At 36.9% G+C, this 16,076-nt stretch overlaps 1 protein-coding gene across 2 annotated transcripts in view; it reads left to right on the forward strand.

Annotated features, from left to right (window-relative positions):
* Positions 1-16,076, forward strand: part of MACROD2 (mono-ADP ribosylhydrolase 2) — a 1,927,670-nt gene that overhangs the window by 1,833,543 nt on the left and 78,051 nt on the right. For both annotated transcript variants that reach the window (XM_036322176.1, XM_036322177.1), the window contains exon 14: positions 6,318-6,395. In XM_036322176.1, coding sequence (XP_036178069.1) covers positions 6,318-6,395 — 78 coding nt within the window. The remainder of the gene's footprint in view (positions 1-6,317; positions 6,396-16,076) is intronic.

Raw genomic sequence — 16,076 nt, forward strand, 5'->3', positions numbered from 1 at the left:
GAAGGAAACCAAAGTTTAAATAAAACACTTGTATTCTTCCTGATTTATACATGAACATTTAATAAATTCCAAGTCCGTATATATTTAAAACCATAGCTACTTTACATGTCTGTGGCCTGGCCAGATTTTTTTTTTTAATGATGTCAAGAGAACCTGCAGTGGGAGGCTTAGCAAGGCAGAGGGAGGCAAGAAGAGAACGGAATCAGAAGAATGGAGGTCAAGGAGAGCAGGTCACAGACAACCAAAACAAGAGCAGATTTGCCTTTGTTTACTTTGCCAAACGGGAAAAATTAACTTGATGGGAAGGGTAATTAAGCATTTCTTTTTCCATCATGTTCCAGCCCAGCTTCATATCCAGCTGTTCTGTTTTACATGGTGATGATTCTTCATCAGATTGCAGACTTAGCGATGACCAGTGTGGCACTGACGTCACATGGCACTACTTCTCCCACTGTTCACCTATATTTTATAAATAAGTAGTGAAAGTCTCAGAGTGAGAACTGTCCAACTGAGGTAGACAGATGAGGGAACCCTGGGAATGTTTACAAAGAAGTGTTGTTCTGAGCAAAGATAATTGGAGATTAGCATGGTACGGTATTTAAGAGAGGTTATCTGCCTCCCCACCCTCAGTTTCTGGGTGCAGAAACTGAGATTATGTAAGGGGCCTGGGTTGTCCTAGAGTTACAAAGCTTGTAGTTGTAAATCTAGGATCCTAACCCAAGCCAGTGTCCATCCCAACATGACTGATTTTCCTATTTGCTCATATTTTCAATCACAACCTACAGATGAATATCACCTCTAATGTAAGCATGAGCTGGTTTGCACAAATGTATCATTTGGAATTAGAAATATGTGTGGTTTTTTTTAGCAGAAACAAAGTTAGTAGAGCATGATGGTAGTTTTCCCAACATCATCTCAAAACTGTTAGTGACTGATTCAATAACTCTGGGAGTGATTGGCCGCCTTTTAATGGGGGTTAATGAGAGCATAATGAAGATAAATGACTGGCCATAGTTCATCAGGCCTCCCGATGCTCAAGGCAATGTCCTGTCTTGTGGACCCAGTTACTTTTCAGTAAAATATCATTTAGCCTTGTATATCCACCTTCAGGGGACCAAGCACGGTTCAGATCATGGCCATCTGAATACTCTGGGAACGCATTACAATACATTTTTTCCTATATAGAGGAATAGCCACTGAAGAGGTTCAATGAAGCCAGAATTGGCTGTGGAGACTCTAGTTTATTGTGGATAAGCACACTTTTTAATAAAGAAAAAACTGTTCTAATTGCTTACATAATAAGCCAGTGAATCAATGTGCAGGCCAGGATAAATTGCTTAGTATAATCACATCAGTTTACAAAAATCAAAGGAAATCCAGGTTTCTGTGCAACTTTTACATCAAGCTAAGGTACATGTGGGCGGATGTTTACGTTACAGATGAGAATGCTTTACATGTAGGTGTTTTATACAGCATTTACTATTTTATTCAGACCCATTAGAACTGTTTCTAATGACCTCCTGCCACTACTCTAAATAGTCATCAGGGGCAACCTCTCTCATAGATGGCGTTTGTACATCTCCGGGCTTGAAAATGTCTTCAAAGACAGTTAATCATGATTACTAGATTTTTACACTCTAGTTCCCTCTAAATTGGATGCAAAGTCTTTCTTGTGAGTTGGTTTGTCTTCCTCATTTATTAACACATCTCTTTATTTTTTGGCTGTTTCTTCAAGCCAAATTTACCTCAAAAGTTCAAGAATTGCCATAACTGACGAATTAATGCAGTGGGCAACAAGTTCTATAGCTAGTTTCTTAATAATAGTCGTAAAAATCTTTTGTAAGATGGCAGTGTCATGGGCATTAGGGTATGATTGTCTGTAGTAATTTTTAAGCTTGTTGAGGTCATATGAAAATACTATGGAAGGTATTTCCTCCCAGAAAAATGAACATATGAATGAATATATGCACACAGTTTTTCATATCATTTCTAAAGGGCTTGTGGACCTATAGAGTCTATTCCGAGGTCCCCTCAGATTAAGCAGTTTTGTGCTAAGGGAATGTACTTAGAAAGAAATAGCATTTATTTTTATTTATAGTTTAGATGTGTTTATTAAAAATTCAATAGTTTCGTCATTTACCATCACAGCTTAAACCTATACATGTACTATTCTGTGTAGATGTATAATTGACTACATTAAAAATAACCTACATTTTGGCCCTAGCTGGTTTGGCTCAGTGGATAACATGTTGGCCTGAGGACTGAAGGGTCCTGGGTTCAATTCCAGTCAAGGGCACATGCCCAGATTGTGGTCAATCCCCAGTAGGGGGCATGAAGGAGGCAGTCAATCAATGATTCTCTCATCACTGATGTTTCTATCTTTCTCTCCTTCTCCCTCTCTGAAATCAATAAAAATAAAAACTAAAAACCTACATTTTGGAATTTATGTGTGTGTGTTTTTTTAAGTTTTAATCTAGTTTAAATTTTCTTTTGAACTCTTTTCAACTTTGTAAATGAGGATTTTTAAAAAATGTATGAAAGCTTTTTTGTTTTTTTCATCTTGAAAGACAGCCTAGCTTAAGAACTTTGGCTTGAATATTCAACTTAATATTGCATTTGAAAAAAATCTCTAATAGGATATTGGTCTTAAAGACTTTGAAACTTAGAATCTACATATACATTTAATTCCAGTTCTCTGCTATTAAAATAACATAGACTGAGTCTCAGAATTAGTTAATAACTCTTACTTTTTAAAAACATTGCCAGATGGTAATTTCTGGAATCAAAATGTGGAAGGAAATAATAATTTAAAAAAAAACCTTATAGACACAGACGACAGCATGGTGATTACCAGAGGGAAAGAAGGTGGGAGAAAGTAAAAGAGGGTAAGGAGGCCATAAGTAATGATAGAAGGAGACTTAACTTGAGGTGGTGAACACACAATATAATAAACAGATGATGTATTATAGAATTTAACACTTAAAAACTATATAATTGTATTAACCAATGTCATCCCAATAAATTCAATACAAATAAAAATTGAAAAATGTGAATCCAAGGTGATGCAAGAATTTAGTATATACAAATACATTTTCCATGGTCATTAATAGAACTTACATAGAAATCATAAGCCCTTTTAGTGACCATGGATACTGCATATATGTTCATTCTTTGTCATTATGAATACTAATTTTGTATATACATGTACAGTGCAGCTTTAATCACCTCCTAAGCAAAAAAGTCCCACTGTTGTTTCAAACCTGCAAGCAAGCGTGATGTAATGGGGCTCCTGATTTAAAACATTGAGGATCTAAATTTAAGCTGGAGTTTATGACACTGGAAATGAATTCAAATAGCCTTTTTACTAGAGGAACCATAGTGGTAACAATCTACCATAGACACCCGGTTAGCTGTGGATTCTGTCATGAGCTTATGCTTGCTACCCTGCTTTGTTGCTGTACATACAGCATGTGTGTGTGTGTGTGTGTGGAAACATTTTTGGAGAATAGGCTCACATACAAGACAAAATGAACGTGGAGTCATGTTGATATGAATGAAATCCTTAACATTACTTAAAGGTATATATTTCTATACACATAGAATATACTCCAATGTCATATTTCTATGATGCATAGTCTTTCATATAATTTATTTCTGAAACTAGAATAGCTTCTTAGAATTGATAGTGTATTATAGTTCATTTGGTTGAATTTTTTTCTAATGCTACACACAAAAAATATTGCAAATAACGATGGACTCTTGGATTCAATAAATTACATTGTATAGATTAGAGCACATAAGGTCAGAGGTGCCTTAGCAATGTTACAGCAATTCCTTAAGGGAATTGAAATTTAAGGGTCAATTCATGTGTTAAAGACACAGATTTTGGTGACAAAACAGGTACAGTCTATTGATTAGCTTTTTAAATACTTTCACCTATCATATGTGAATCATTAGATCATAAATTTGTAAAATCAATGTAAACCACTTTTTAAGACATTTCTTTTGTAATATTTGATTTATGTAAATATTCATGTAAATTAAAAAGCATAATGAATTAATGAGAATAAATGAACAAATTTTAACTATGAGCAAAATGTACACAAGATTATAATGTTGAATGATATAAATCATATTTTATAAATAAATCTAAAACACTTTCAAAACTAAAATTTAGCCTAATCCATCTAGTACCTTTTTCAGTTGTTCATTTTCAGTGCTAATGTAAAAAAAAAAAGTATTCAAAGGCTATTTTTTAAACCACATGTTAGATTCAAAATTAAGAAGGCATATTTTAATGGCAGCTGGTTTAAAACAATTTGACATGAGCGCAGTAACAGTTTGGAAAATGTGTCTATGCTTAGTTTTGCTTCCAAATTTGGACTTTGAAAGTTTTTGTCAGTCTCAGAAATAAATAAGAAGCTGTGCAGATAATTAAACATTTGCCTTGAGGGATTTATCTGCAGTTAATTAAAACCATACACTTTGGGTGGATACTTGCTTCACTGGTTATTAAATTTGAATCATATGTTAACTACCCAGTTTTCTCACTTGTCCATCAAATGTTGCTTGTGGTAGGTTCAAGAAACAAATTTTCTCATAATATTCCAAGCAGAGTTGTTTAAAGCTAGCTCCTAGTATGGAGAGAGATAGAGAAAAGAGGGAAAGGAAAACCAAAAAATAAAATGATTTATTTTAGATTCCACATAAATCAGCTCTGTTAGCGCTGAGCAATCTGAGCTCAGGAGAGACCCCCTTTGTAAGTTATAGAGGTGCCATTCTACCATCCCCAGATTTCTTCATGGCCCTGTGCATACAAGATTAACTCATGATTTTCTGTCTATATCTTTGGATTACTACCCTTTTAGCTGCATGGAAAATATCCAATAGACTGTACCCTCTGTGAGGGCAGAAATTTGGTATTGTGTTTACTGTAGACTCCCTGGAATCAAGAACAGTGTCTGGCATAGAATTGGCCCTTAATAAAGACTTGTAGAATAAGTGAAAGATCTATTTTCTATTTCCCTGCTGAACTACTCACGTGTTTTTTATGGTGGTTTTTTAAGGTGCCTCCAGAGAGTTCTCAAACATCTAATAGGGGACACTTTCTAGCTTTGCAAGAGTCCGCAGTCATTGGAAACCTTTTAGCCATCGTCAAGTATATCATACTAAAGGCCTGATGCACGAAATATGTGCATGGCTTTGGTCCCTAGGCCTGGCCGGCGATCGAAATGTGAGCATCTGGAAGGGAAGGGCAGGTCCCAGCTGACCTCTGGGTCCTGGGCAGCACCTGGACCCCCAGCCCTTTGTGCACCCTCTTTGGCCTGAGTCATCAGGCCCTCGCCTGGCTCCTTCAGCACCTGGGAGCCAGGTGATGGCCCTGCTCCCTGCCACCACCACTGGTCACTGTCTGTGGGGTGATCGGCAGGGTGATCGGGCCCCGCTTGTACCCACCTTGGCCTAGAGCCGCCCGCTCACTTGCTCTACCGTCCCACCATGGTCCCACTGTCATCGCGGCCCATTGTGGCCTGCAGCGCCTCCACTACCGCCCGTCCCATTGCTAGCACTGTGTCGCCGAAGCCCGCCATGTTCCGTGCCTCCCTCTGGTGGTCAGTGCGCATCATAGGGAGTGGTCAAACTCCTGATCAAACTCGCAGTCAAGGGGACAATTTGCATATTAGGCTTTTATTATATAGGATGGCCAAAAAAGAACTTATGCTGATCTCACATTTAAATGTGCTATGCAGGGGTGAGGATGAAATTGCCCAGAACAGAAGGTTTGCATCTTCCCCCTTTCCCATTGTTCTACTGGTACAGTTCCTGAGAAAGATGAACTTAATTACCACTGGATTTCAAACGTCCGCATTTGGCTTTCTTACTGACTCAAGCCCCCAAATATGAACAACTACAGTAATGGAAGCATTAAGCACATTAAAATTAGACATTCTTTTAATTTCTCTATTTTGCCTTCTTTTCATATTCTTTTGCACAATTCTCCTAAAACTTTCACTGATGTATAAAGCCTGCTTATATTTTCTTCTTTGTTGCAAAAATACATATATATATCCCAACAAACTCTACCATCTTTATTTTGCAAACTTTGTAGAATAAATGAAAGACCTATTTCATTTATTCAGATATATCATGTAGTGTTTTCAGAAAATTGTATTTATAGGTGAAAATATGTAAGTATTTTAATGCTATTTTAAAAATAAGTGCTATCCCGCCAAATATAAATCTATCATATTAGTGCTGGAAGCTGCTCTCTTTTCTGATTAAAAATGCTGACTAGAGGTTTTACTTGTTTGTCGTGTCAGATTCTGCAAAAGATGACAATATTGCAAATGACAGTGAAGTAACAGATCATTCAGTGTGTGACCAAGATCATCCCAATGGTAAGTTATGAGGTCCTCTTTCAAGTTGTTGTTGTTGTTTCTATTGTAGGATATCACATTTTATAAACTCAAATTTTAGTTCTCTGGAAAAAATGGAATCTGGTAGTCTTTTATTAGAGCTGAATACCAGGTGATTAGTAGTGGCTACATTTAGAAGAGGCATTTGCTCTCCATAATCCTCATCACTCATTACTTTTGTACAAGCCTGGCTTTATTTATTTATTTTTACTGCCTGAACTCTATAGGTATTGAGTTTACAACTATTTAAATTAGGATATAATAACAATGAGAATAAATGTGAGACATATAGAAAATAGATCCAGGATACTAGAGCTACATATTCTTGGAATACAAGGAAGAGAGACAGAGAAAACAAAAATGAAAAATAACACAAAAAAGTTTTCCTAAAGCAAACCAGTTCCTCTATCTAAAAGACAAAGGTACATATTATATTTATGGGGAAAGATAATGAAAACACAAAGGAGAACAGAAATCTATAAGGGCTCACAGAATTTATGGAGATCAATGATAAGGAAAAGCTTTTAAAGCAAATAGGAAAGTCAAAAATCAGTTTAAAAAACTAATCAACAAAATCAGATTACCCTTAGCTTTCTTCTTCCATAACTCTAAACAGTAGAAGAAAACGGAATAACATTTCCAGAGCTCCAAATAACACAGTTTCTATATTTAGTGAAATTATTATTCATGCATGAAGTCAAGGGTAATATTTTCTCAGTAATACAAAGATTAAGAAAATATACCACCCAAGTACTCATTCTGAATAAACTAACAGAGGACTGTGCAAAAGCAATAAATATAGAAAGGAAAGAAAACTTCAAGCTTGAGAAAGATAGAGTTAAGAAGGACTGAATGATAAGAGACTCGTTATATATATGAAAATGTTGTAGTGATTGTTTCAAATTAGTATCAAATATCTTATTTAAATGTTTGTTTTTACCTTTTAAAATTATAGTAAGGGCTTTTTATAATTACAAAGATGGAGACACTTTGCTCTTAGTAATAAAATTTTAAATAAATTAGACCATAACTCCATTATTCTCACTGAAGACAACATAGAACAAATATTTGTATATGTCTCAGAGACAGAGAAAGACAGAGACACAGAGAGCAAGAGTCTGATTAAAGGCATCAGAGAGGTTTAAGAGATAGAGCATTGTCTGGCTGGCTTATAGGAGAAAATGGATATCCAGAAATGTGAGTTCAGAATTTGAAACTGTTTTTACCTTAAGGCATTTGCTGATTCTTCAGAAGGTATCTTGAATCACATTGCTCAGAAGTGTAAGGGGCTCTGGTAAATCCCCCGTTTCTTGGGTTGAAACCCCAAAGATATGTACTGTAGCAGAAAAAATGAACCAGCAGATAAGCTTTCTGAAAGACTGCTGACCAGCTTTAAATCATCTCAATCCCTCAATTAAATTAAAACCAACCCAGATTGCTAGTTCCTCTAGCCACCTAAGAAAAGCAAATGTAAAATATTTACTAGATGAAAAAGAGAGTGCTACAAGTTTTAAACAATTTTCATAAGCAATTTGCTAAATATAATATTCAGCACACATATAAGAAATAGCTAGAATAAATGAGAAAACAAAGTAATATGAAAATCAAACAAACAGTCAAGAGTGGCAAGCCACTAGGGCTGAAAATATTAGAGTTATAAACAAATTATAAAACACAAAAGCCATATATAAAGAAAAACAAGATTGAAAAAAATGATCTGAGAACTAGAAATTCAAAACAAAAAAAGAGGAAAAGAAATCTAAAAGTAGAAGATGCCACAACTGAAATGAAGAATTCAATGAATGAATTTGCGGTTTAATAGCATATTTAGATATAGATGAAAGAAAAATTGTGAATGTGAAGTTATGTCACAAAATATATATCTAAAATAAAAACAGTATATCTAAAAAAACATATCCAAAAGAGAAACACAGAGTAGCAAACACTACAGAAAAGGAAAAGACATGGAAGATGAAATGACAGTCTATCACAGAAAATTTGGCAGAAGTAATATTTAAACAAATTCTGGTGAGATTTTTTTTATAGTGTTAAAGGATATCAAGCCATGTGTTTCAAAAGTTCTTTGAACTATAAGCAAAATAAATTCACAACTAGGCCCATCATAGCATAACTATTGAAAATCAAAGATAAACAGAACACACAAAAAGCAATCTTTAAACATTTAGACAGCTGACTTTTCAATAGATATGATGAAAATAAAAAGATGATGCAAGATAAAATTGCTAACCAAGAATTCTAAATCCAGGGAAAATATATATTTTAAGAATAAAGGTTAATTAAGGATGTTTCAGACCAATAAAAGAAAATTTCATCACTGGAGAAATTCTGGTGTTCTTAAGGTAAGATGATACCAATTTCAGTTAGAAGGTCAAAGATGAAGGAAGGAATTAAAAGCAAGGTCAATGGTAATTATTAAATAAGTCTAAATGAATATTGATGGAACAAATCAATAATGATGATTATTATAATAGCAATGTATTGTGGGAGTTAAGATATACTAAAACAGTATAATTGAGATATTAAATTTTAAAAGATATATCACAAATTAAAATACACTACAATAATGGCATGTATTGGGATGAGGTAAATTAATTGTGCTATTTTTCCAGGCACATTGGCATTGTGGAGAATAAAAACACCAATTAACATTAAAATTTAATGTCTCTGTGATAACCTAAGCCAGGAAATGAGGAGAGTCATGTGATGTCCCAGATAAATGCTGGGAGAGACTTCCCAGACCAAAATGCAGAGAGGAGGAACTCAGGCAGAGCTCAACAGACTCCTGAGTTGAGGAGACAGAGCTAAAATTCTTGGAAGGCCAAGGTATCTAGTTATTTTCAGGGCCAAGCACAGAAGAAAGAGCTCCACAGAGGGAACATTTTAGAGATCTACAAAGGGAATCCCTCAAGTCTTTGGCTGAGTACTGATCAGTGCATGCATGATTATAAATTACCAGTGCAAGCATGAGAGGCTGGATAAAGAACACTAAAGGATTTGAGAGAATATCTGAAGTTTCCAGAGGTTCTGGGAGAAATGCCTGTTCCAGCCATACTGGAAAATGTATAAATTCGTGGAGGGCTTAGAAGGACTTTGCCTCAATAGTGGACCAAAACTAGCAATATATTAAGTGCTGCTCTTGTCCTCCCCCAATTCAGCTTAAAAGCAAGATTTAAAAAGTTCAAACTGTTTCTGAATAACTTAACTGATCCTAGAATAAAGCTCAAAAATATGTATAGAAATCTAAATATATCTCATGCCCATCAGAGTAATAGACAAAATGACTGGGTATAAAAAAGCATTACAAGACAAATCTCCATGCATCTCTTCCGTTTTGTATATTTTACAGAGGGTGATTGCCTTTGTTTGGCCAGTCTTTTCCAGGATGGTTGTATAGTGAACAATCTTCAAAGACAGAAAACTGTCTCCCTCTGGAGCGAACAGCAGGCTTGCTTACAGCCTTGGAAGATAAGAATAGTGTACCTCCCCCAAGGGACAGACGTGCTCACTGTCCATTACAAAATAGTCCAATTATCTAAGGTCAAGCGTCCTCTCCATAATACAACCCACCGAGTGTGCAAGTACCACTTGGTCACCCAGTGGGCACTGAGGCTCAGGAAACAAGTGCAAGTAGTCTGGCTACTGCTATTGCTCTGAATAATAAGTTATACTTCATCTCTGGCCTGGGAGTCTGTCTTCTGGCAGCAGCCATGGAATTGTGACTAGCTAACTTATTAAGTGCAAGTGAGGTAAAATTTCAGACCCTTCCCAATTCATGAAAAGAAGCAGAAAATGATGACCAATAGAAGAAGTCAATTGATAGAAACCAATCCAAGTGGCACAAATGGAATAATAATATGAACGGTCGTGTTACAAAAATATTATTATTGTGCAGGTATCCACAACTTCCAAAAGATAAAATAAGGATTTTCCATGTTAACTAGAAACATAGCAAATATAAAAAATATCCAAATGGAATTTCTAGAGATTAAAAACAGTGGCTGAGATGAAAATCATACCTGATAGGAACTGTGGCAGATTAGATACTGCAAAAGAAAAGACTGGTGAATTTGAAGCTGTAGCAATAGAAACTATTCAAATTAAAACAGAATAGCCCAGCCAGTGTGGCTCCTTGGTTGAGCATTGACCTATTAACTAGGAGATCACAGTTCGATTCCAGTCAAGGGGCATGCCTGGGTTGTGGGCTCGATCCCCAAGTGGGGGGCATTGCCAGTAGTTTTGATCTGGCATCTAGAAGGGTTCAGAAATCTAGAGAAGGGCTGTGCATAAATAAGAGTCCAGAGACAAAACATAATTTTGAAAGGCATTATAGGGAGTCAGAGAAGACTTAGCTAAAGGAACTAAGTTCTCCTCATCTCAGGACCCCTTGCTTTTTATTAACACAATTTGTCCTAAGGCAAGGTAGATATATACTTCAAAGGGCAGGGTTTCTTACAGAATCCATTGTCAGATTGGAAGAATTTGCCTACCGCTGTTCAGGTGTTTGGCCAGTAGGAGGCAATAACATAGATTAAGATGCCCTGAGCTGTCTGGCAGCAAGCAAGCAATTTAATATCCTTTTCAGGTTTGGGGAAATGCCCTCAGCCATTCCCAACAGGTGACAACATATGTGACTCAGCCCTTTTTGAGACCCCAAGTTCCATCTACCTTTTGATGAAACTCTTGCAATTATGACATGCTGGAATTGACTTCCGGCAGGGCATGCAGGAGGCAGCCTATCAATGATTCTCTCTCATCATTGATGTTTCTATATCTCTCTCCCTCTCTCTTCCTCTCTTAAATCAATAAAAATATATATTTTTTAAAAAACAGAGAATAAGTGAGGAAAAAGAAAAGGCCCTTGGTGAGCTATGGAACAACTCCAAGGATAATTCCAACTCCAATATACATGAATTAAAATCTCTGAAGACAGACTTGAGAGGAAGAGACAGAAAAAAATATCTGAGAAAATAATGGATGATATTTTCAAATATTTCATTAAAACTATGAACCCATATATCCAAGAAGTTCTATGACCCCAAAGCACAAAAATCATAAAGAAAATTATACCTAAGTACATCATAACCAACTTGCTCAACATAAGTGATAAAGAGAAATATCTCAAAAGCAATCTAAAAGGAAAATGCAGGTTACATAAAGAGGAACAAACATAAGGATGAAGTAGAAGTCTCATCATAAACTATAAACTACAATTACAGGCAGAAACAAAGATGAATCTCAAAAATATAATATTAACCTGAAGAAGGCATAAAAGCTTATATTCTGTACAATTCATTTATGTCAACATTTAAAAGTAGGAAAAATAACTGATAGAAAGATGTGCTTACATGATAAAAACAATAAAGAAAATCTAGGTAGTTATTACTATGACAGTTGTTATTGGTTAACTGGTGACGGGAAAGAGGTACTGATTAGACTGTGAGCTGGAATTCTTTCTGGGCTGAATGGTTACCTTAAGAATATTTTCTACTTGTTTTTGGTTAATTGCACTCTGTATTTTTTTGTGTGTAGTTTTCCAAATGTTGCATTTTTATAAAATAATTAAAATAGGACAGAAGAAATAAAGGTAATAAGGAAGGAAATTAGGAAGAACAAAAAGAAAGGAAATATCAACAGCAGAGTTTATAAAACAAAGATTATGATGAGGATTGGGGTTATGGCATATAAGGCTGTCTTCCATAAAGATAATGAAAAACTAAAAATCATACTATGCTACAGGTTCTGACAATGTTAGGTTTAAGAATAATTTGAAAATTTTTGTGATACTCACAAATAGAATTAAATAACAATAGAATTAAAGGAAGATATCATACTTTCTGAATTTCCCAGAAAAGATCATACCAAACATGAGAGTATAGTCAGTAATGCAAACAATAATTTTAAAAAATAGTCTAACACAGCACAATATATTAAATAAGATGGCAGAAATACATGTAAATAGTTACGATAGTAAATGTAATTAAGTTACTTTATTAATTATTAAAAATCAGATTGAATTAATTTCAGTAAAATACTAAGAGATTAAAAATACAAAGTTAGAAAAAGGTGTAGTTGGGAAATGAACATCAAAAGAAAACATGAAAAACTGCTTTAGAATATATCTAGTTAGCTTTCTAGCAAAATATCTCAAATGAGAAAGTTTGTCATTTTATATCAATAAGTAGAGGCCCGGTGCACGAAATCCATGCATAGGTACTGTCCCTAGGCCTGGCCAGTGATCAAAGCACAAGCATCTGGCGTGGAAGGGCAGGTCCCACCTCACCTCTGGGCCCTGGGCAGCTCTTGGGCCCTCACATGGCCCCCTTCGCCTGAGTCATGGTGCCCAAGTCCCCCGCGAAGATGCAGTGAGTGCGGCCACAGGCTGGGGCACAGTGTGGGCCTCTGGGCCACCCAGCAGTGCTGCACGGAAGCCTGGTGGCCAGCATGCTCTCTCCCAGCCAGCCTTGCAGACCAGCTCCTGTGCTAACCCACAGGGAGCCTGACCGGCTCTTGTGGTCCCAGCTGCTGTGGCCTGGCTCACCCAGAAGAGGCCACGCAGGTGTGGGGTGGGCATCCCAGGGGAGGGTAGCAGGGGGAGTGAGAGAGAGCTTGGCAGACACCCTGCACTCTCACTTTATCTCCGTCCCCGGTCACTCTTGCCCCCAGGTAGCCAGGGAGAGGTTGCAGCATGTCACCTACGCGTGCCATGTTCCATGCTGCCCCCTGGTGGTCAGCATACATCATAGCAAGCAGTCCAACTCCTGGTCTCCCGGTCAAACTCCTTGTCAAACAAATGCCCAAGGGGACAATTTGCATATTTGGCTTTTATTATATAGAATATTTAAACCCCTGATTAAATACAACAATAATGGGTTTTTATGTGTCAGATGATATGGAAAGATACAATATGAATAAAATCCCATTGGAAATGCAATGGGGCATTCCCATATATATTTTCAGTCAATGACAGAATAAATAGACTAAATAATGACAGGGAATCTTTGAAAAATGTGGTTAACAGTGCAGAACTACTGTTGGAATGGACAGGCTGATCAATGAAACAGTTTAAAGAGTTTAGAAATAGACCCAAGGAGATAAGGGATTTCAGTACATATTTAGGCTGACAGTTCAAAGACAGATGACTTCACTGAATGGTATTAAGACAACTATTTGACCATTTGGAAAGATAAGCTGAATCCCAATCTCATTCCTTACACCAGCTTAAATTCTAGAAGGATCAAGGATGAAATATAAAAATGAAACTATAAAAATACGAGACTAAAAGTACCAAAAGGTATCTTTTTATATTTTGAAATAAAGACAACTTTTGTTGTTGTTGTTGTTAATCCTCACTCAAGGATATTTTTCCATTGATTTTTAGAGAGAGTGGAAGGGAGGGGGAGAGGCAGAAACATCAATGTGAGAGAGATATATCAATTGGTTGCCTCCTGCATGCAGCCCTGCTACAGGTGCCCCAACCAGGGCTGGGGATCAAGCCTGCAACCCAGGTACATGCTCTTGACCCACGATCCATCAGTCTGCAGGCCACTGAGCCAAACCAGCTAGGGCTAAAGACTACTTTTGAGCTTTGAATATATACACATAGACAATAAAATATACACACACATGTCTGTAATATGTGTGTACACATGTCAATATATGTCATAAAAGAGAGAAATGGCTAATTCTAAATTCATAAATTTTGACACATAAGTAAAGGTTATAAGCACACTCTAAAAAACTACTGGGAAAATGTTCTTAGCTTAAATGACAATTTTTTTTAATACAAAAAGAAAGACCTGCCGAACCGGCTTGGCTCAGCGGATAGAGCGTCGGCCTGCGGACTGAAGGGTTCCAGGTTCGATTCCGGTCAAGGGCATGTACCTTGGTTGCGGGCACATCCCCAGTGAGGGGCGTGCAAGAGGCAGCTGATCGATCTCTCTCATCTATGTTTCTGGCTTTCTATCCCTCTCCTTTCTTCTCTATAAAAAAATCAATAAAATATTTAAAAAAAGAGAAAGACCTCATAAATCCTTAAGAAAAAATATAATAACCCAAGAGGAAAATGGGCAGAAAACTCAATTATAATTTACAAAGAAAAATGTAGTCACCTATAATAATAAAAGCATAATATGCAAATCGACCAAACGACCGAGCAGCAGAATGACCTTCCGGACCACCTTCCAGACGACCACGCTGTGACACCGACTGGTGCCAGGCCAGCCAAGGCAGGTGCAATGCGATTGGTTGATGGCATGGCCATCGCCCCATGATAGCCCTGCAGAGGGAGGCCCAGGCCACCGGCCAGTGGGGTGATCAATCAATCAGAGGCTCCAAAATCACCCCAAAGAGGGAGGTTCAGACCACCTACTGGTGGCTGTGGCGGGTGGGCAGGGCAACCCTTTGCAGGGGCACGATCGATTGCATGATCACCTTGCAGAGGGAGGCCCAGGCCACTGGCTGGTGGGGCGATCAATCGGAGGGCTCCACAATCGCCCCAAAGAGGGAGGCCCAGGCTGCCCAGTGGTGGCGCTGCAGCAGGTGGGTGGGTGGGGCCTCCCTCTGTGGGGCGATCCATCGTGGAGACCTGGCTTGGTGGGCAGGGCCTACCTCTTTGGGGCAATCCATCGTGGGGCTCCCGGACTGTGAGAGGGCACAGACTAGGCTCAAGGCCCCCCCCCTCTATTTTGTGCACCGGGCCTCTATTTATAAATATGAAGACATGACCTATCTCTTCATTACTTAAAGAAATGAAGATAAAACATGATTTTATCTTTTCTTTTTGAATATAGTATATTTCAGTATGATTGAAAATGAATAGCATTAGTCTGAATATGGTGTCCAAACACACACACCATTAGTGGGAGACTAATGGGCATAACTTCCTCATCAGTAATTTTGAAAAAAACCTAATAAAAGGTGAAATGTTCATATTTTGATCCAAAAATTATGCTTTGGGAATTTATTTTAAATTAACACCCACCAAAAGTATAGATATATTTATTCACAAAAATGTTCATTGCAATAATTTAATGACACAAAAGAAGGAAACATCCAATGTTTGTTCATAAAATGGAATAAAATACATCATTTAAAAATAAGATTTCTGAAGAAATTATCATGATAGTGTAAAGATGCTTATAAAAATATTAGTTAAAATAGTAAAAATCAAAGCATTTATATATTTCTGTATATGCGTGTATGCACATATAACAGGCACATATATTTACATACATACATAGTTATGTACATACCTGTGTGCACATACGGGAATGATAGAAGTTTACAATATTAACAGTGGCAACCCCTTAGTTGTAAATATCTGTAACATCAATACTTGATTGCATTTTCAGTGTTTCCATAAGGAAATTGCCTTTTGTAACTACAAAAAAAAAAATTTGGAAAGTATTTTCCCTAGGAAAAAACTAAGGATGACTAACAGATAATCAAATTTACTCTAATCAAAATTTTGCTCTTATCTGGGGTACTTTAGACATGGAAAGGTACAATTGCTTTTATCCTCACCCGAGGATATGGTTATTGATTTGAGAGAGAGAAAAAAAAGAATGATGTGAGAAAAAAAAATTAATTGGTTGCCTCCCAGAAATCAAACCCTCAACCTAGGTATGTGCCCTGACCAGGAAT

This window comes from Myotis myotis, unplaced genomic scaffold (assembly GCF_014108235.1).
Source record: "Myotis myotis isolate mMyoMyo1 unplaced genomic scaffold, mMyoMyo1.p scaffold_m19_p_9, whole genome shotgun sequence".
Taxonomy (NCBI): domain Eukaryota; kingdom Metazoa; phylum Chordata; class Mammalia; order Chiroptera; family Vespertilionidae; genus Myotis; species Myotis myotis.